Raw genomic sequence first — 22,239 nt, 5'->3', positions numbered from 1 at the left:
ACAAGGTTGCCCGAACTTTTGCATTCCACTGGATCATCGCTGCCTGCAGATAATAGAGAGTACAGTAAAGTCTCTGCACTAATCATCTCTTCTCCTTCCTAGTGGGCAGTGTGGGCACTCCAGTCATCAACCTCTCATCAAATTTCAGCCAGAATACCTACAGGACAGGTAGTGTTTTTATTTAAAAAAAAAAAAAAGTTTACCCCATTTTCAACCAACACACATTTAGGATAAACACAGTTTGAGCATATGCAAGGAGAGAACATTGTTCTCCATTAAATAAATATTTATCTAATGGAGCAATGATCCCCATCCAAATTGTTTTGTCAAAGTTCATACCAGGCGTCCATTGGGTATCGTGGCAATTTTTTCTGCAAATTCCTTTACTTGTTCCTCATAGGTTTCATAAAATGTTACACGATCTCCCCTCTGTGGTTGGGCATCTGTAACACCATCAGCATGGGTCATGGTTTGAGAACTCTGCGATTCTGCGAAGGCAAAAGAAACACTTTATTACAGACTATTTTAGTTGATTCCTGGTTGTCCAACTCCATCCTAGTGGGCCCATATCCTCACACATTTTAGTATACAGTAGCTGTCTGTGTTTAACAGATGGGATCAAATGACGTAAGGAGTGGCTCACTATGTAAAACGCCTGACCATACCAAAATGCTTGCAAGGATATCGCCCTGGAGGACTAGAGTTGAACAACCCTGGCATTGCCGGATCAGGGATGATCAGTGTCAAAACGCTGCATGTAAACCAACAGGAAACTGCTGGGGTTGTTCAAACTGTCTGAGGAAAACTATGAGCGATATACTACATTTGAATTATTTATCATCAGGAATTAGTTTTAATGTTTCTGTGAAGAAAACAGACTACCCAAGCAGCTCAGGATAACTTAAAACTACTAGGAAAGTATATGGGACTAAAAAGAGACCGAAAAACCCTCCCACTAAAAAAAGCAATGCTCAGTGTGATTAGCCTTCTTAAAATAGAAGGTATTTGTGATAATTCAGCTTTAAGTAAGTGACTGTGCTCGCCCACAATGCATGACTATTGAATATGCAAATTATCACTTTATGCCTCTAAGGCTGGTTTCACAGTGGGACGTTAAAGTCCCACGTTACAGCAGTCAGTAACGCAGCCTAACTCACAGCAATGATAAATCAATGGGCTGTTCACAGTGCACACGTTGCGTTACATAGTAACGCAGAACGTTTAAACAAAGTGCTGCATGCTGTACGTTATACTGGGCTAAGCCACGTTAGACTCTTTGCACATGCTCAGTAATGTTGGAGGAGGAGGTCTCCCCTCCTCCTCCGCAGCCAGCCACATGGCTAATTAATATTCACTGCACTGTGGAGACTCATAGTGGGACTGTAGTGTTGTCCGGATCATGAACGAATCGTTCATTTGATCCGGATCTTTTTTGTGAGTCGAATCATCCGGATCATCACAATGAAAGATTCGGTTCACAGTGGATGTCTGTCTGGAAGAAACAGGAACATACAGAATGTACAGTGCAGGGAAAGTCCTGTCCTGCTAGTCATTTCACCCCCAGTCTGCTTCCCTAGTAAAATGATTCAAATGATTTGGTTCAAAGATCCGGATCTTTTCAATGATCCGATTCAAATGATTTGAATCCTTAAAAAGATCCGGACTTCCTATCACTAAGCTGGAGCGGCTGCTTTGAGAGCTGCATAACGCAGCTCAATCTGATGTCCAACTTCAACACCACCACGCGTTGCGTTAGGGGCACGTTATGCGACCATAATGTCCCCTAAAACGCAACGTCTTGGTGGGAAAGTAGCCTAAAGCCAGGCTTGCAGGCTGAGGAGGACCAGCAGTCCGAAACAGGCTGTCTGCATGTTGGATTGATGTGGCTCTGTAAAATTTAAAGTTACAGGCTTGCTATACATCAGTGGTTCACCATGCAAGCCTGGTTTCAGGGGAATAAAGAGATAATTTGCATATTCAGTTAAAGTTAAATCATCACAAATTTCTTCTGTTTTAAAAAGGCAAATTACACTGTGAAGAAAACAGTTAGGCCCTGTTCATAGTGATCAGTTATCATACAATTCTATGGACCTGTTCATAGTATTGTGTTGTAACTGATTATGTTATTCTAACTCGCTGCATGCAGGCTTTTTATTACAGTCTATGCCCAGTCTACATTGCAGTTCACACTCATTCTAACACATGTCATACAACTGACCACTGTGAACCTAGCCTGACTCTTTAAATTGGCTGTAGATGTAGATGATCGTTGTAACCTAACTGATGGTAAGACCGTATACTTTGCAGTTCTACCTTACCTCTTCATCCAACTGCACTTCGTGTTGTCACTTTTAGGGACCCTCCTAAGTGACAGTAGACATGCACACAAACACACGCACACACATTTTATCATAGACTGACCCATGAATTAATGGAGTTTTTTGGAAGCAGCCACATTTACCGAGGGTACAGGCTGGATAACTGTAGTTGGAGTTTCACCTGATTTTGTAGACCCACAAGGGCTCAGCCCTGTTATGGACAAAATGTATCACTACTGAGGAGGTGTTTTGCCAACTGCTGGTATTGCAGAATGGAGTTGTTATACTCAGAGTTAAAATAGGTATAGGAGCCACATTCGTTATGATTTATAGTGTGGAATACCCAAATATATTGTTGATCTTGAAGAAGAACTTTCCAAATTGTTGTATTCAGTAGTCACGGAGGCAGGACAACTGACACAATGTTTATTTATAGAATATACCAACTCTCTATATAAACAGTGTCTCTCCATGTGCTGAGCCAGGGCAGAACAGGAACTAACAACCCACAACACTATAGATAATCTTATACAGTGCACAAGTATAAGGTACTTACAGGCTAGATGCCCGAACCCCACACAAATGTGTATGCTGACAGGCGTGTTTAACCACTTCAGCCTACAGTGGTGTTAACTTTATGCATTCGAGCAACTTTCACCTCCCAATCATTCGCCTATTTATTTATTTATGTATTGTATTTATAAAGCACCAACATATTACGCAGCATCTTTATCACTACTTAAAGAGACTCTGAAGCGAGAATAAATCTCGCTTCAGAGCTTATATTCAGCAGGGGCAGCCGCACTAGAGGCTATGCGGAGTGCGCAGCTGCGGCCAGGGCCGGCGGCCATCTTTATACAGGCAGGAGAGCCCGACCCTGGCCGTGGGGTCGGGAGCCGTCCGTGGGGGCTATGAGCGGCGGGGACCCGGCGGAACGGCGCGGACGGCGTCCTCCGTGTCCTCCAAAGTTATACAGGTGCATAACTTTTTTTTTTTTTTTTAAACACTTGGCCTCGGAAGTCCTTCAAACAAGCTAAAGTGATCTCTAAATGCACACAGGGTGGTTTTCTCTGTGTTTCCAGTCTCTTCTGTTGAAGAGTTTAGGTCCGCTTTAAAGTGAACCTTAAGCCAGAAAAAAAGTTTTACTCACCTGGGGCTTCTACCAGCCCCCTGCAGCAGTCCTGTGCCCTCGCAGCCACTCACTAACCCTCTGGTCCCCCGCAGCCAGCTAGTTTCGTTTTTGCCGACAGTCCCGACAGGACTGGCCACACGTATCTTTTTCCGCATTCCCGACTGTAATTAGCGCTATTGCGGACCGCGTAGATATGCGGCAACGCGTATTTTTGTACGAGTTGCGGTCCGCAATAGCGCTAATTACAGCCGGGAATGCGGAAAAAGATACGTGTGGCCAGTCCTGTCGGGCCTGTCGGCAAAAACGAAACTAGCTGGCAGCGGGGGACCAGAGGATTAGTGAGTGGCTGCGAGGGCACAGGACTGCTGCAGGGGGCTGGTAGAAGCCCCAGGTGAGTAAAACTCATTTTTTTTTTCTGGCTTAAGGTTCACTTTAAGGTCTGGACCTGTACAACTCTGCTTTAGACATTATTCTCCTGCCCATTTTCTTACCACTGTCAGTCAGTTCCAGATTTTGGCTGGTTCCAATGTGATCGTTCTCCCTCAGTGATAAATGACCCTCCTGCGAAAAGAGTAATGACATCACATTTATGTAAAGCAATTAAATCTATTCAAAGCCTGTACAGGTAAACCACTCCAAAGTCAAAAACAGCTTTTTGTTTCTTCACTTAAAAAAATGCTCAGACGCTGATTTTTTACCCTCCAGGGAAAGACCTTTAGCGTGACTTGACGGCCTACTTCACCCTACAAGAGTAGGGGGTCATTCACATCAGGGGTGTTTTCACCCTTTTTTCAAGCACAGGCGATTTTCAAAATCGCCCACAAAACGCTTTTACAATGAATCTCCATGAGAAGGTTTAGATCACCGCGTTTCATCCACTTTGCGCTCTGCAAAGCGGTGCCTGTACCATTTTCGGGGTGATTTTGCTACAATGGAAGGTATAGGAAAACGCAAAACGCTCACAAATTGTTTTTGTTTTTTTTATCCGGTGATTGTGTTTGCATTTTTAAGAATAAGTACGTTGTATTTATTACTTTCCGGGTCAAAGAGTTCACTTCCTGACTGACGTCAGGAAGTGAAACAATGGAATCGCTCTGCAAAAGCTCTTACAAAAGCGATTTGAACAAAATCATAGCTAGCAGTGGAGCACCTGGAGGGGGGGGGGGGGGAAGTGCACAAAAGTTGAATATCGCTGCTGTCACTGATTTTTGATTTTAGATGTGAACAGAGCCTAAAGGTGCAGAGACCCTAATGGTAGGCTTTTACTCACACTTTTCATATTTGATGCAGCTGTTTCAGGCCTGGAACCCACTAGAGTGTTTTTTTGAATTTTTAAGGAGCGCTTTCAATCACTAGCGTTTTCCTTAAACGCTCTGCCAATGTAAATGGATTTGACAGATTCCACTAGAGCGATTGCGATTAAGGAAATTGCAGGACATGCAACATTTTGGGAGCGTTTCCATTCTAATGAATTGTATGGAAGCAGGGAAATCACTCCCAAAATCGCTTGCAAAACACTATCGCAAATCGCGATAGTGTTTTGCGCTTTCAAGTTGGATCCAGGTCTGAGAGAAATTACCTTTTAGAAAAATCAGTTATTAGACAAATGGATCACTTCAAAAACAGGCAGCTGCTAGGGCAGTAGTAATTTCCCAGTTAGTAAATAGCACTGCATCACAAAAACAGAGCCATCACCTGACCCTGTTCACTTCCCCCCTTCCCCATGTTAGTAAGACATGAACTCTTAGTGTCCAGCACTGCAGCTACTTATTTTTCGGAGGTGTTCCTCTCTGCTCATTGTGTGGTAAAGCATTTCACGTTTCCTCCACCCTCAGTGTGTTTATAAAGACCACATGTGCCTCTGATCACTCTGCCTTGCCTGCAGTAACAAACAATTTCTTGCTGTTCTTTTATTTAACACTTTTGTAAAGACACTGGAAAAAATGTATGGGGGGGTTAAATGCTTTATTAAACACTGAGCAGGGAAACATATAGATAGGTAGGGGATGAGACTCTGCTGGGCTGCTTTTTTAAATATATTTTAGCATGAGATCTATTAACCACTTGATGACCCAGCCTTTACCCCCCCCCCCCCTAAGGACCAGCGCTGTTTTCGCTGATCTGTGCTGGGTGGGCTCTACAGCCCCCAGCACAGATCAGACACCAGGCAGAGCGACCAGATCGCCCCCCTTTTTTCCCCACTAGGGGGATGATGTGCTGGGGGGGTCTGATCGCTCCTGCATGCGTGTGGGTGGCAGCGGGGGGCACCTCAAAGCCCCATCCACCGCAGGATTCCCCCTCTCCTCCCTCCCTTCCCCGGAGATCGGAGGCTGCACAGGAACGGATCTGTCCTGTGCAGCCTCTAACAGGCTCCTGCCTGTCATGTGAGAGTGATCCCCGGCCGCTGATTGGCTGGGGATCGCTGATCTGGTACAACGCTGCTACTGTTTGCAGCGTTGTACAAATGTAAACAAAGCGGATTATTTACGCTTGTGTTTACATTTAGCCTGCGAGCCGCGATCGGCAGCCCGCAGGCTATTCACGAAGCCCCCTGCCGTGAATTGACAGGAAGCAGCCGCTCGCGCGAGCGGCTGCTTCCTGATTAATTAGCCTGCAGCCGGCGACGCAAATCTGCATCGCTGGTCCTGCAGCTGCCACTTTGCCGACGCGCGTTATGAGTGCGCGGTCGGCAAGTGGTTAAAAATCCTTTGGATCAAGGCTACAGCGACTCTCCCAGAGCTGGTTGCTGGCCCTCTGGGCATGGGTGTAGCAATCACCCCTGCAACCCCTGCCATCGCAGGGGGGCCCAGAGGCTTTGGGGGCCCCTTCTCCCACTCCCCAAACACTAGTGCAGCCAATTAGCAAAAAACCCTCCCTGTTGGTTTACAAAAACCGTGTGGGGGAGCATGTTTAATTTTCTCCTGTTTCTAAATGCTGCTTAACAGCAGGACACTCTCTGCTGCCATTCGCTGGCTCCCGATCACGTGACATGTATGGGGTTCGGGAATCAAGGGTACCCCATGCTACCGTCTTTGCCCTGTTAAGTCTTGTTGTGCCCCTGCCAGGCCTCCCCAAGTTGTAGTGCTTCACCACCTGGTCACTGAGTAGGGGCACCGAGGAGATGATGGGAAGACACAGTAGGGAGTGCAGCGGCCAGACAGGTGAATAGTGAGAGCGGTCCATTGCAGGGCCTCCCGGGGAAGGACTATTAGCTGGGGGGGCTTGTCACCAGACGTGACCAAAATTTATTGTCCTGTCCGAACTATAATTTTGATCGACTGTAGCTGGAAATCTATCACAATTACAATCGAGCGGCCATGTTAGGACATCAGTCTTTCCCAGATTCAATCACAGTGACCTAATCTGCCTAAAGTTGCCCAGCCAAGGTTGTACAATTTTTTTCATCAGATCCGATTTTCGGAATGGTGAGGAGATTTTCGTCCATTAGTGATCCCAAGTGAATATTTCTGATCATTCATTACGAATAATCGTTTGTAAATAACTGTTCGCCAAATTGTATCATTAATGGCCACCTTAAGGCTCAATCTTAGCCGCTTCTGCGCGAATCTATGCCCTGCTTGAGACCTGTTATCCCTGCCAGGACGTAGATTTCAGTTAGCGCATCACACAGCCATGCCCCCGCTACCACCAATCACGCCATTCCCTACCCTTGATATGGCAGCAGAGCTCTGTGAGCCAGTCAGGAGCCGATTTCATTGGCTCCTGACCCTGTGATCACAGTGAGCCACTCACATTGACGACGGGAGAGCGGTGAGAGTGACCGGTCCATGTGGCAAGACATCGGTGAGCCACGTTTTTTGTACCAGCAGTATCTGTTCCTTAAGGGGCCAGAGACTGCTGGTACTGAAGTGATTCATGCAGTGTGACAGAGTGTCACAGTATTTGGTAGGAAATATGTGAAGCAATGATTCACAAAGCTTTTTCACCTTCTCTGTGTGGGAAGGAACACACCAGGCAGAATCACATGCGTTTTCCACTATGTGCTATGCAAAGCACATATGCGATTCTGCTTAGTGTGTTCCTACCCTGTTACATCTCATCAGTGCGGGAAACGTTGCGTTTTTATGCATATACGTTTGTGCATTTGTATTGCGCTTTGTATGCATTTGCGTTTTTGTTTGCATACATGCTTTTTTGTGGTTTGCATGCGTTTGAACGTATTTGCGGTTTACATATACAAAACGAGTATGCGTTTTCCATGCGTTTTATGCAAATCACTAGGAAGACCACAGAAAGTGGAAATACATCAGAAAACATTGTTTTTGTTTTGTTTTTTAAACACATATAAAAATGCATACAAAACGCATTACATTGCGTCACCATTGACTTTCATGATGTGCGTTTTTGATGCGTTTTTAAAAAAATATGCTAAAAAACCAGCGTTTTTTAAAACGCATACTATAAAACTCATACAAAACGCATAGGAGTTTTTTTGGTACTTATCCGTTAGCCGGGCGCATCCGGCAGGTGGCGCTGTTGTAGCGAATTTCATTCATGCTTAGTTAACGTAGTGCTGTGTGAATGGAAGCGCCGCAGGTGGCGCTAATTGCATTGATACGGCACATAACAATAACAGTGTTAATGGGAACTAATATGTATTTCAAGTGGCCGGAACTGTTACTTAATGCAATTAAAATGAAGGCGGCGGCAATGTAACAGATGAAGCCGCCGCCTTCGTCTGTTCTTCGTCTTCTTCTCCCACTTTGCCCTCCTCTGGCTTCTATACAATGCTGGCAGCTGGGGGGGACATGCGTCTCCCCCCAGAGTCGTTCGTCGCGGAAGGGAATCCTGTTTGTTTTCTTGCGACGAACGACTCTGGGGGGAGACGCGTGTCCCCCCCAGCTGCCAGCATTGTATAGAAGCCAGAGGAGGGCAAAGGGGGAGAAGAAGACGAAGAACAGACGAAGGCGGCGGCTTCATCTGTTACATTGCCGCCGCCTTCATTTTAATTGCATTAAGTAACAGTTCCGGCCACTTGAAATACATATTAGTTCCCATTAACACTGTTATTGTTATGTGCCGTATCAATGTAATTAGCGCCACCTGCGGCGCTTCCATTCACACAGCACTACGTTAACTAAGCATGAATGAAATTCGCTACAACAGCGCCACCTGCCGGATGCGCCCGGCTAACGGATAAGTACCTTTTTTTTATATGTGTTTTTGGTACTTATCCGTTAGCCGGGCGCATCCGGCAGGTGGCGCTAATTACTATTCCCCCTCCAGGCCGACATGGATAGTAGGGAAAGATGTAACTCTGGTGGAGTTTTGTCGCCACCTAGAGGATGCGCCCGGCTAACGGATAAGTACCGTGTTTTTTTTATGCGGCCAATTGACCACCATTGTATGCAAAACCGCTGCATTTTCCACAACGCTAGCGTTTATGCGAAGTGTGTTCCCAGGCTCCCTCAGGGTCCTGAAGTTGGCCAGGGAATAGCTGGAGCCATGTCCAGGTTTTTCTGCCTGTGGGTGATTACACACAGGTGTGCCATGTAGGCCAGAAGCCCTGTATGTTCAGTCAGTGATTGAAGGCTGATAGAAAGGAGCTCTGCACTGCTGCACATCTTGAAAATCAACTTCAGTAAGTTGCCCTGTTTTACTTTGCAGTGATCTTGACTATTTTCCGTTACATTAGTCAGACAGTATGACAAATTGAGGAAGTTAGGAGGCAGATAGCCAATGTTTCATTTGTATTTTGTTTATTGGTGTGAGCAAACTTACAAAGAAACTGCAGCAGGAGCCCGTCTGCAACTACACTCCAGCAAGCTTGTTTCTGTCGCACTGCCTCCTGGTGAGTGTGTATAAAGCAGCTCACAGCAGATTCATGGCTGGGACCTATTATGGGTGCTTTGCGGAAGCGCAAAGCGCTTGCAATCATTGGAGCAATTGTGATTTGACTACTATAGCTGCTGATGCAATCACTGAGGGAATGCTACCAAACTGCTGCAAGCACGATTTTGTGATTGCTAGTGGGATCCATTGTGATCCCCCATTGTGATCCACTGGCAAACTGCTTTGCCCATTGCTAGTGATTGGCAAGCGCTGCCAAACCGCGCATAGTGGGTCCCAGCCCTTAAAGGATACCAGAGAGAGAAATGGGGGAGCAGTCATATACTATCCCTTGCCCTGATATCCACTGCTTCCCCCCCCCCCCCATACCTAAAAGCCCCCCCGGGACCTTCTTCCCAGCCTTTAAGACTTACAAGGCCAAAAAAAGAAATGTGGTTATACATACCTGGGGCTCCTTCCAGCCCCTAGTCCAGGGTCTCGCTGGTAGCCTGTAAGCAGTGATGAGCACCGGATGAAATCCGGTTTGAAGGAGTAAGCGTAGTAGTCACCTGATGTAGCTTGGAACGCAGCATGGGACGGGTCTCCGCACGGTGCAGAGGACGACCTCGAGGTCTCCCTTACTGCGCCTGCATGAAGCGCTGCTATCAATCAAGTCCACGTTATCCACAGCATACTGCGCAGGCACAGCCAACGTTGTCCATGGCGTACTGCGCAGTATGAACGGAGCTATCAGTGTGGGACAGACAGCTGCGAGGGGCTGGAGAATGCCCCAGGTAAGTAAATCTGATTTCCTATATAGTTGCCTGATGATTCCTTTGAGGTGTGGCTGTGCTGGGGGATAGTCCTTGGAGACGCAATATCGGGTGCGAGGCTATATGAGTGGTGGCAACATCCGAGTTCCCTTTTACACTGGGGCGTTGCGGTAAATTTATTTAAAAAGTTTATGGGGGAGTTCACTCTCCCCATGTTGCGGTACGCTGCGCCAGAAGTTCCTTATCTAACGCAAGCGCATACCTATTTTACCATGTGGCAATTAGAGTTGGGCGAACAGTTCGGCTGTTTTAGCCGAACTGCAGCCGAACTGTTCGGCTGCCCAAGCTGTCATGTCGCCGTGGCTCTTACTACTTCCGGGTCGCAATGACCCGGAGTAGTACGTCTGCGCTGGCCCGGCGGAGCGCGTCCTAGATCGCGCTCCCGTTGCCGGGCACTCTCTGCGCATGTGTGTGACGTCACTCATGACGTCACACACATGCGCAGAGAGTGCCCGGCAACGGGAGCGCGATCTAGGACGCGCTCCGCCGGGCCAGCGCAGACGTACTACTCCGGGTCATTGCGACCCGGAAGTAGTAAGAGCCACGGCGACATGACAGCTTGGGCAGCCGAACAGTTCGGCTAAAACAGCCGAACTGTTCGCCCAACTCTAGTGGCAATCTGCGTCAAACCAGAAGTCATATAGGTCTATGGCGACACAGTGATTTTAAAAAAGTTGGCAGCGAGCATGAAGGAAGTGTATTTGTTACAATATGCTTCCGTGCACCTCAGTATACCAGAAACAGGAAGTGACCGCAAACAAGCATCACTTCCTATTTGGATCTCAGCCAGACGGGGATTATCACGCACTAACGCGATAATCCTCGAAGGTCTGTTTTGCGCGGCGCATGGTCCGGACCGAAGCGCTGCAGCCAGTCTACAGTAGGAAGCCGGCCTGAGGTTTAGTTCACACTGCAAGATTTCTATTTTCTAAAAATCTAAACGGTGCTGTGAGAACACCCTCATAGGGTGACACTGAGTTATCGCTTTGCCGGTGGCTGGTGATCAGGAAGTGCAAATGTCTCCAGTGTGGACCAGCTCTAAGGGTGTGGCTATGCCAGAGTGGCAGTGCATGGGGTGGGACTGTGCTGGAGAGGCCCAGTTATTATTTGCATTGAGTTTCCATGGTCATCTAGCTATGCCACTGGAATGCAGTGTGGTTCAAGCTGTTAGGCCTCTTTTCCACGGACTGTTGAGCTGTGTGCTCAGCAAGCAGTTACCAGGCAGCAGCATGCAATTGTGCAAGTTTGAGAGGCATTTCACTGCCTATCAACAGTCTGTGGAAAAGACGTCTTACTATTGTTCTACATGATCTATTCAGGTCTACTTAATTACTTAATTAACCTCCTTAGCGGTAACCCCGAGTCAGGCTCGGGACGGAAATCCGCAGCTCAGAGCAGTAATCCCGAGTTGGATCCATCGGAGGTGTGGAATGTGCAGGGCTGCCGCAGATCTATCAAGCGGTATAATTTTTAGGGTCTGAAAGCTTGTGAATGCACCGCTTTTGGAAAAATCTGGAAATGATACCGCCAGGGAGGTTAAGGGCACTGACTGCAAAAAGCTACCCAGGGTGAGACTTTGGGTTGCCAGTTACTGATTTTCTAAGTGGCAAAGCCCCCGAACATGCATAACTGCCAGGGAACTGGTACCCCCAGTGTGTGGAGCTTGCATAAACTGGAGAAGAGAGATGATGGAACTGCTCTACCGGGTAATCCATTCTAAGACATACTTACATGCATAGGTGCAAAGGGGTGATTTATGTAATGCTCCATGATTTCCTGGTACAGCCGCTCTTCCTTTGTCATCTGTAAGGGTGTAGAAAATACAAGATTGTATCTTGGAGTCCATTCACAATTCTGCCCATATGACTTTCTCCTTCACCTAAAATATGGCACCTGAACCAATATTTTCAATGTAAAAAAAAAACACACGTAAAATGCTTTAAAAAACAATTAAAACGTGTAAAATGTGCCTAAAACACATATGCAGAGCTGCGAGCAGACCATTAGGCCTGGAACCCACTAGACCGCTTTTTTGAGCGTGTAGGGATCGCTTTAAATCGCGAAACTCTCTGCGCTTCCCACTCACACAATCAACCTCAGTGTGTGCTGCCCAAGAGCAGGCATGCACACACCGAGGTCCATTGTGAGTGGGCTCAGTACTACATTGGGTGGGAAGCACAATACACCAAAGGGGGTCCTAAGTGGATTAGGGCCCTCAAGAAGTAAGTGTAACCTCCTGTACCTTGGCTGCCTTTTTATCCAGAAATAAAGAGAGCAATCTAAATACCACTGATGGCATCCTTGTTTTGTCTTTTTGCACCTTGAGTGCACATACTGGTGGCCAAGTGGACAACTATACAGCATTAGAAGAACTTGGGCTTGATTCAGTAAACGGTGCTAACCTACTTAGCATGCCTAAAGACTTTAGGCGTGCTAACCAGGGTGCTAAGTAGGTTAGCACGGTTTCTAAAATCAGATCGCGCGCAAAGACCCGTGCGCAAAACTTTGCACGCGCACGGCGCGGTGCGCGCGGAACGTCGCATAGATGTGAATGGGCACTTCTTTGCGTGCGATCTGATTTTAAAACTCCCAAACTGAGTTAAGGCGTGATAATGGCCTTTTCAGAAGCGTGCTAACAGTTAGCACTGCTTACTGAATCGAGCCCCTTTTCTGCGCTGTGCCTTACTATACAAGTCTGCAATTTGGATTACAGGATTCATCCTTGCACAGCTGCGATAATACTTCCTTTGCGGTGTAGTAACACTGGCTGGGGCGCCTCTGACACATTTATTATATATAAAATTGATTGTCAATCAGTGTTGCTACCTAAGTGAACAGTTTGTTTTCACAGAAGTGTGATTGACTTGGTGTTAAGTTGTGGTGTTTAAGTGTTCCTTTTATTTTTTTGAGCAATGTATATATACCCTATCAGCGTTTGGTGCAAACTGGGCAGACCCCTAGCTGGAGGAGGTAATGCCTGCACCACTTCTGTGCAAAGGGTGCTCCATGGTAATGAGAAGTCCTGACGCCCTGAAGTGGCGGGGCTGCTCCGATGGTACTAATACCTCTGGATGCAAACTAATGTCATCATTAGCCTCTAGGTACCAAATTGTTGCTTGAGGGATCTCTACTATGAGTTTCTACAGGGGGAGTGGAACTGTTCCATCAACTTACTCCAGCGCTCTAGGGACCTACAGACAAGGGTCCATTGCTTTATGAGTACACTTATGGTGGCCACTGATACAATTTGCTGAATGATCGTTTACGAATGATTATTGGCACGAACGATCGGAAATAAAGGTTCAGAACCACTAACAGACAAAAATCTCCTAACAAATCTGATCAGATTGATGGCATTAATCTCATTATTCTGATCAGATTGATTAGGGGATTTTAGCATGTTAGTGGTCCCAAATGATCATTTCCGATGGTTCATACGAATAATCGTTCATAAATGATCGATTGGCAAATTGTATAGTTAGAGGCCACCTTTATCCTTTAACCACCTCCCGACGGGGAGGGAGAGTGGCGCCCCCAGGACCGCATAACACCGTTTGGCATCAAAGTCCTGGAGGCAGGGTTAGCAGGGAACGTTCGCTGCACTTGAACACAGCTGGGGTCCATGTTCAGCCTGCCAGCGGCAATTGGAGCTAGCAGGCTGAATTATAAAAAATGACAAACGTGTACAGTGCTGCGATTTAGAGCAGCGCTGTACAGGGGACAGCCTTGTCTCTTAACTGTCCCTCCTAACGTCTCACAATCTAATTCCTCTCATAGGCTATTGCCTATGAGAGTTTAGTGTAGTGTACAGATTGCAGTCTAGGGCCAGTTTAGAGGGGAAGCAGGGAATAAAAGTGATAGGGGTTTTTTTAATTAAAAAAAAAAAATCATCTTGTATTTATAAAAAAAAATTAACATTGCAGCAGCAATCAGAGACCACCAAAAGAAAGCTCTATTAATGGGAAGAAAAGGAGGTAAAATTCATTTGAGTGCTAAGTTGCATGGCCGAGCAATAAAGTATTAAGTGCTCGATCACACTAGGGGCGTTGTTGCCCTTTTTTCAAGTGCAGGCAATTTTCAAAATTGCCCTAAAAACGCTGGTGCAATGATTCCCTATGACAGGGTTCACATCTGAGCTGTTTGTTTCCAGTGCGCTCAGCAAAGCAGTGCCTGTACCTTTTTTGAGGTGATTGCACCTCAATAGAAGATGTAGGAAAAATGCAAAATGCTCACAAAATCGCTTTCACGTTTTTAACAATAAATACATTGTATTTATTCTTTTCCGGGTCAAAAAGCTCACACCACTGTGGAAAAGCGTCTTGAAAAGCTCTTTTAACAAAAATGCACCGCCCACCCAAGCGCCGGGATTTGCAAAAAAAAATTGCGTCAAAAAACGCCCAACGCTAACGAGATCGGAAGCCAATGTGAACAAGGCCTAAATTTGTGAAGTGCTGGGGGGTATAAACCTGTGGTCCTCAACAGGGTTAATGGGCAAAACACAGTAGTGACCACCACACAGAAAGTATAGTATATAAAATAACCAGGGCAGAGGAATACGGTGTTTAGGGAAAGTCTAACCTTAGCCATAATGCAGACTGCACATAGTAGCATCTGACAAAGATGTCTGTCTTTCATTAGGTCTGTACAGTGAACTAGCGAATGTTCAAACACCGTCCAAATTTTGCCTTTTACATTTTCGGGTATTGTGTGCTTCTGGCATAGATCATTGAGCCGTGTACTTTCCAAGTAATAAACCTAAGAACAGAGAAGCAATATAAATCATCTCTTACAATACTGGAAAAGATCAGTGTTTCCCTCCCAGTCCTCCAGTACAAGTCATGCACACCTTCCTGAAGAACAGAGCAAGAGATCCCGTTCTCGTGGGCTGATTGGCCGATGTGGAGATCTCTTCTTCGGCCCGTACCATCTCCTGTGTTGTGGATGAGTTCACTGTAATTTGTGCCATGATGGGGAGCTCTACTTCATTCACATTTTGTGAAGAGGAGGGCTCGGTGCTATTGCCTTGGATGCCTTAAAAGGAAATGTAAACATAAGTGTCTCACTTTACTGCTGCAGTAAAAAGAAAAAGTGGCTAAAAACTCTCAGGAAACAGAAAAGTTGACTTTGTAAATCTCAGAAAAAACAAACCAACCCATAGGCCCTGTTCAGTGGTCAGTTGTGTTGCGGAAAAATTATGCGTGTCAACTAGAGATGTCAGCGAATGGTTCGGGAACCTGTTGCCGGGCACTTTCTGCGCATGTGCGTGACGTCATGAGTGACGTCACACTCACGCGCAGAGAGTGTCCGGCAACAGGCGCGCGACCAAAGAGGTGCACAGCCGGCCCAGCGTAGCTGTACTACTCCGGGTCATAGCGACCCGGAAGTAGTATTTGCACATAGAGATTCGCTAGCAAAGAGTTTGCTAACATCTCTAATATCAACTTCACTGTCCATACAATTCTATGGGCCTCTTCACAGTAACTGATCGTGTTATTGTAACTCGCTGCATGCAGGCTTTGTATTAAAGTCTATTTCCAGTTTCCATTGCAGTTCACACTTATTATAACACATTATTATGATTGCATTATGCAACTGATCACTGTGAACCTAGCCTCAAAAGCAAAGTCCATAGTGAATAGTTAATATTCTTTTTACCATCAAAGTGCTCAGTTTGCCGCAGTTAAACTAGACTTAAAGGGAACCAGAGAGGATGCAATATACATACCTGGGGCTTCCTCCAGCCCCATACGCACGGATCGCTCCCACGTCGCACTCCTCCGCTGCCTGCATCAGCCGCCACCGGGTCCCGTCATTGCCGCGAGTCGGCAAGTCGGCCGGCGGACGCGGCCAATTTTCCGCATCACAGGGTGCTCTCCCCATACAGATACGCATGTGGCTGTTAACTGCGCAGCCGCATGCGTACATGTATGGAGGGAGCCCCTGTGATGCGGACAATTGCCCGCGTCCGCCGGAAGTGACGGGTCCGGTACCGGCGGATCCAGGAAGCTGAGGATGGCGGCGTGGGAGCGATTCAGGCTTATGGGGCTGGAAGAAGCCCCCGGTATGTATAAAATCTGTTTCTTTTTTCACCCCCCGTTCCTCTCTGGTTCCATTTAAAAGCTTAAAGGATACCACAACTGACATGTGGCATAATGAGATAGACATGGGTATGTACAGTGCCTAGCACACAAATAACTATGCTGTGTTCCTTTTTTTCTTTCTCTGCCTGAAAGAGGTAAATATCAGGTATGTAAGTGGCTGACTCAGTCCTGACTCAGACAGGAAGTGACTACAGTGTGACCCTCACTGATAAGAATCTTCCCCTTTTTTATCTCTTTCTTGCTCTCAGAAGCCATTTTCTTCTAGGTAAGTGTTTTATAGTTGGAATTTCTTATCAGTGAAGGTCACACTGTAGTCACTTCCTGTCTGAGTCAGGACTGAGTCAGCCACTTACATACCTGATATTTACCTCTTTCAGGCAGAGAAAGAAAAAAAGGAACACAGCATAGTTATTTGTGTGCTAGGCACTGTACATACCCATGTCTATCTCATTATGCCACATGTCAGTTGTGGTATCCTTTAATAAAAAAAAAATGGCAGTATGCTGCTATACCCTAACCCTATACACATTACTGACAGATACTCCATCTTACTTTATGGCAAATCCCAAGGCAACGCCTCCCCCCAACAGGCGAAAAAAACTTACCTCCAGTACAATGCGTTGTGTGAGCATGTGCCACAGGCGCCTGGGCTAAATTGTTCAGTGGCCAAAACTTAAAGTGTACCAGAGCTGTCAGTAGACTTACTTACCCGAGGCTTCCTCCAGCCCCATAAGCACGTAAGAATCCATCGCAGTCCTCCCTGCGGGCTGCCGATCAGCCCCGGTAACTGGCTTAGTCACACCAGTTGTGGTCTTCTGCATAGTGAGTAAAAATGAATGAATGGGTTTGTGAATTTTCCTGCATTTCCATGAGTTTTAACTCTCAATGAGTTGAAATACACTGCACAGCTAGAGATGGCCCGAACGGTTTGCCGGCGAACTTCCGGGGGTTCGCGATCGCGGAGAACGGTGAACTTTACCGGAAGTTCGGTTTGCCCCCATTATGCACTACTAGGGTCAACTTTGACCTTCTACATCACAGTCAGCGGGGACATTGTAGCCAATCAGGCTACACTCCCTCCTGGAGCCACTCCCCCCTTATAAAAGGCCGGCATTGCCGGCCATTTTACTCACTCGTGTGCCTGCAGTAAATAGAGAAGGAACAGCTGCTGCTGCAGACTCTCATAGGTAAAGATTAGTTAGGCTCTTGTAGGCTTCTTAGCTTGCTCCTTGCTGATTCTTATTGCTAAAATAGCACCCCACAACAGCTCTTTTGAGAGCTAATCTTGTTCTTGTGATCTTTTTTTTTTTTTTTTTTTGTGTATGTCCCACTGACACTTGTGTTGCATAGATAATTCATACTGTGTGTGTGCCACTGTCAGGCCCAGCACATTCAGTGACTACCTGTGTGTGTGTTTGCTGGACAGGTGCACGTTGTAATACCCAGACTGCATATACCTTCCTACCTACCTTTTATTCACAGTGCACCCACCTACCTACGTGAGCTGAGCGCACGCAGTGTCACTGTGCCTGTCCGCTACTTGTCTGTATGTGACAGGTGCACATTGTAATACCCATCACTGCATATAACTACCTACCTGTTGTTCACAGTGCACCCACCTACCTACGTGAGTTGAGCGCACGCAGTGTCACTGTGCCTATCCGCTACCTGTCTGTGTGTGACAGGTTGACATTGTAATACCTATTACTGCATATACCTACCTGTTGTTCTCTTCGGTGCACCCACCTACCTACGTAAGCGCACGCAGTGTCACTGTGCCTGTCCGCTACCTGTCTGTGTGACAGGTGCACATTGTAATACCCATTACTGCATATACCTACCTGTTGTTCACAGTGCACCCACCAACCTACGTGAGCTGAGCGCACGCATTGTCACTGTGCCTGTCCGGTACCTGTCTGTGTGTGACAGGTGCACATTTTAATACCCATCACTGCATATACCTACCTGTTGTGTTCAGTGCACCAACCTCATCACTGCATATACCTACCTGTTGTGTTCAGTGCACCCACCTACCTACGTGAGTGCACGCAGTGTGATATACTGTACCACTCTGTGCATACCTGTTAACTGCACCTGTGTGACTGCACATTGTATTAGTCAAGTCAGTGCATACCTTTCACTTCATCCCTCCCTGATATGGACACAACAGACAAAACAGGTAGAGGCAGAGGTAGAGGCAGACCCAGAGGAGAGCAACCCAGCAGGTCTGTGCCAAGTCGTGTTGATGTGATTTCGTGCGGCCCTGGCCCAAAGTACAGTGCTCAGAAGAAGGCACGTCCCATCAACTCCCAAGATTGTCAGGTAGTGGTTGACTATTTAACACAGAACACCTCCTCTTCCACAGCCACCAGCGCTACCACAAGCACCACATCCACTGCATTTGACACTTCGCAGGAGTTAATTGGTGGGGAATTAACTGATTCACAGCCATTGTTGTTACAACCAGATGAAAGCGCTAAGCAAGTTACACCACCTCATATGTCTGAGTTAGGCGGCGACACTATGGACATAACGTGTGAGGAGGAGGATGATGAAGTACCTGCTGTTGGTGCATTTTTGGAGGTTTCTGAGGCAAGCGAAGCTGGGCACGATGATTATGTTGATACGGATCCCACATGGGTTCCTAAGAGACAAGATGACCAAGGGGACAGTTCAGAGGTCGAGTCAGAGAGGAGTAGGAGGAGACGAGTTGCTGAAAGAAGCAGGGGGAGCTCGTCATCAGAAACAGCTGGTGGCAGTGTCCGGCGCCATGTATCGCCACCTATGTACAGCCAGCCAACATGCCCTTCAACGTCAGCTGCTGATGCCACCATAGTGCCATCACCCCAGGGGGCTCAGCGGTTTGGAAATTTTTTAATGTGTCTGCCTCAGATCGGAGCAATGCCATCTGTTCTCTCTGCCTTCAAAAATTGAGCTGTGGAAAGGCTAACACTCACGTAGGGACAAGTGCCTTATGGAGGTACCTGGAGAAAAGGTACAAACTGCAATGGGAGGAGCACCTGAGCAAAAGCAGCACACAAAAGAAAAGCAACCTTCCTTCTCCTCTTCATCCTTCAGGTACAGCATCTTCAGCCGCTGTCTCTCTTGCACCTTCACAGCCACCCTCCTCCACTCCGCCTCTGCCCTTGAGCGGTTCCTGCTCCTCTCCCCACAGCAGCCAGGAGTCCGTGAAGGAAATCTTTGAGTGGAAGAAGCCAATGTCTGCCAGTCATCCCCTTGCCCGGCATCTGAGAGCTGGCGTGGCAGAACTGTTAGCTCGCCAGCTGTTACCATACTAGCTGGTGGACTCTGAGGCCTTTCGTAAAATTTGTGGCCATTGGGACATCACAGTGGAAGATACCAGGCTGCAATTATTTCTCTAAAAAGGCGATACCCAAACTGTACCGTGAAGTGGAGAGGCAAGTGGTGTCCTCTCTGGCACACAGCAGTGGGTCAAGGGTCCACCTGACCACAGATGCCTGGTCTGCCAAGCATGACCAGGGCCGCTACATTACTTACACAGCCCATTGGGTCAACCTGGTGACCGATGGCAAGCAGGGAGTACGTGGCTGTGCAGCGGACCAACTTGTGACTCCTCCATGGCTTGCAGGCAGGCCTCCTGCCACCTCCTCTCCTGCTACATCCTCTTCGCTGTCGTCATCCTCTTCCTTGGCTGAGTGGCAGTTCAACTCTACTGGTGCTGCGATCTCCTCTCCAGCTACACAGCCCCAGCTCCCCAGGGCCTATGCTGCATGCCAGGTACGACGCCATCTTAGACATGTCTTGCCTCAAAGAGGAGAGTCACACTGGAGCTGCTCTTAACAAACAGGTGGATCACCAGCTGGAGTCTGGAGATCAACGTGGTGTGTGACAACGGCAGCAATCTCCTTTCTGCATTGAATTTGAGAAAGCTGACACATGTACCCTGCATGGCACATGTGCTCAATCTAGTCATTCAAAGATTTGTGTCAATGTACCCAGGCTTAGAGGACGTCCTGAAGCAGGCCAGGAAGTTGTGTGGGCATTTCAGGCGGTCTTACACGGCCATGGCACGCTTTGCGGACATTCAGCGGAGAAACAACTTGCCGGTGAGACGCTTGATATGTGATAGCCCGACTCGCTGGAATTCGACCCTGGTCATGTTCTTTCGCCTACTAGAACAGGAGAAAGCCGTCACCCAGCACCTGTACAATTACAGTAAAATGACACAATCTGGGGAGATGGGGATGTTCTGGCCCAACAACTGGACACTGATTAGAAATGCATGCTGGCTCATGAGGCCGTTTGAGGAGGTGACCAACCTGGTGAGTCGCAGGACTACTGGGTGCGCAAGCTTGACTTGTGGCCAGAGCTGTCCCAATTTGCCATCCAACTTCTCTCTTGCCCTACCTCAAGCGTCCTGTCAGAAAGGACCTTCAGCGCAGCTAGAGGCATTGTCACTGAGAAGAGAAGTCACCTAAGTCATAAAAGTGTTCAGTACCTCACCTTTATCAAAATGAATGAGGCATGGATACCGGAGGGCTACTGCCCGCCCCAAGACTGTCAGTCCCCACACACAGCATCTCTGCCTGCACGCCGCTTGCCTTCTCCGCCACCACCAACAGGGTCCAGGACTCCAGACGGACTCCTAAATTTTAAAGGCCGCTGCTAGCAACGGCCGCTATAATAATTTTTCTGGTGCGTGTACATGCCTGCCTAATTTTTCTGGCTGCAGTGCAGCTGCAACAACAAAAAAAAGGCATGTACATGTGTCAATACCCCTTTGTGATCATTACTTTGCTGCGGTGAAGGGGCTTGAAGCAGTACTCTAATTGCACTCTCTGATGTATACACATGCAAGATGTTTTAACCACCCTGGCGTTCTGATTAAATCGCCAGGGTGGCTGCGGGAGGGTTTTTTTTAAATAAAAAAAAAACTATTTCATGCAGCCAACTGAAAGTTGGCTGCATGAAAGCCCACTAGAGGGCGCTCCGGAGGCGATCTTCCGATCGCCTCCGGCGCCCAGAATAAACAAGGAAGGCCGCAATGAGCGGCCTTCCTTGTTTTGCTTATATCGTCGCCATAGCGACGAGCGGAGTGACGTCATCGACGTCAGCCGACGTCCTGACGTCAGCCGCCTCCGATCCAGCCCTTAGCGCTGGCCGGAACTTTTTGTTCCGGCTACGCTGGGCTCAGGCGGCTGGGGGGACCCTCTTTCGCCGCTGCTCGCGGCAGATCGCCGCAGAGCGGCGGCGATCAGGCAGCACACGCGGCTGGCAAAGTGCCGGCTGCGTGTGCTGCTTTTTATTTGACAAAAATCGGCCCAGCAGGGCCTGAGCGGCAGCCTCTGGCGGTGTTGGACGAGCTGAGCTCGTCCAGACCGCTCAGCAGGTTAAAGCACTTTAGGCCTGCAATTTAGCATTCAATGTGATTTCTGCCCTTAAAACGCTGCTTTGCGTCAAATCCAGATTTTTCCTCTGGACTTTTGGTGTGTATCCCACTCCGCCATGCCCCCCTCCAGGTGTTAGACCCCTTGAAACATCTTTTCCATCACTTTTGTGGCCAGCATACATTTTTTTAGTTTTCAAAGTTCGCCTCCCCATTGAAGTCTATTGTGGTTCGCAAAAGTTGGCGCGAACTGAACTTGCGCGGAAGTTCGCAAACTGAAAATCGGAAGTTCGGGCCATCCCTATGCATAGCTACTCACTGTTGTAGTGTAAATGATATAATGAAATCTATGGACTTTCTTGTTCCCTTGTAAAAATGCACACTATGTGCAGTGAGTCAAAACTCGTTGCAACTCACGAGTGAATGAGCCTAAGAGGGAGCCTTGAAGGAAACCAGAGACGACATATACTTACCTTTTTACACATACCTGGGGCTTTCTCCGACCCCCCATGGGTAGGGATCACTCCTCCGCTGCCGTCCTCCGCTGCCTGTAGCTCTGGTACTGGGTCCCGTAACTTCCTCCAGTAGCAGCCAGTCTGCATAACAGAAGTGCGCCCTCTATGTATCTCCCCTGCAGCCGCTGGAGATTTACGCAAATAGCGCACTTCTCTTACGCAGACTGGCTGTTACTGGAGGA

General features: G+C 47.6%; 1 protein-coding gene across 2 annotated transcripts in view; it reads right to left on the bottom strand.

Annotated features, from left to right (window-relative positions):
- LOC137541974 (retinoblastoma-like protein 1) overlaps nucleotides 1-22,239 on the bottom strand; it is a 71,705-nt gene that overhangs the window by 20,888 nt on the left and 28,578 nt on the right. For both annotated transcript variants that reach the window (XM_068263538.1, XM_068263539.1), the window contains exons 9-13: nucleotides 14,920-15,104; nucleotides 14,652-14,828; nucleotides 11,805-11,876; nucleotides 3,942-4,011; nucleotides 340-488 (exon numbers count right to left, since the gene is read on the bottom strand). In XM_068263538.1, the coding sequence (XP_068119639.1) occupies nucleotides 340-488; nucleotides 3,942-4,011; nucleotides 11,805-11,876; nucleotides 14,652-14,828; nucleotides 14,920-15,104 (653 nt within the window). The remainder of the gene's footprint in view (nucleotides 1-339; nucleotides 489-3,941; nucleotides 4,012-11,804; nucleotides 11,877-14,651; nucleotides 14,829-14,919; nucleotides 15,105-22,239) is intronic.

The sequence above is a fragment of the Hyperolius riggenbachi genome, chromosome 12 (genome assembly GCF_040937935.1).
Source record: "Hyperolius riggenbachi isolate aHypRig1 chromosome 12, aHypRig1.pri, whole genome shotgun sequence".
NCBI lineage: Eukaryota > Metazoa > Chordata > Amphibia > Anura > Hyperoliidae > Hyperolius > Hyperolius riggenbachi.
The sequence above is the reverse complement of the archived record's forward strand: the minus strand, read 5'-3'. Positions and strand labels throughout refer to the sequence as shown.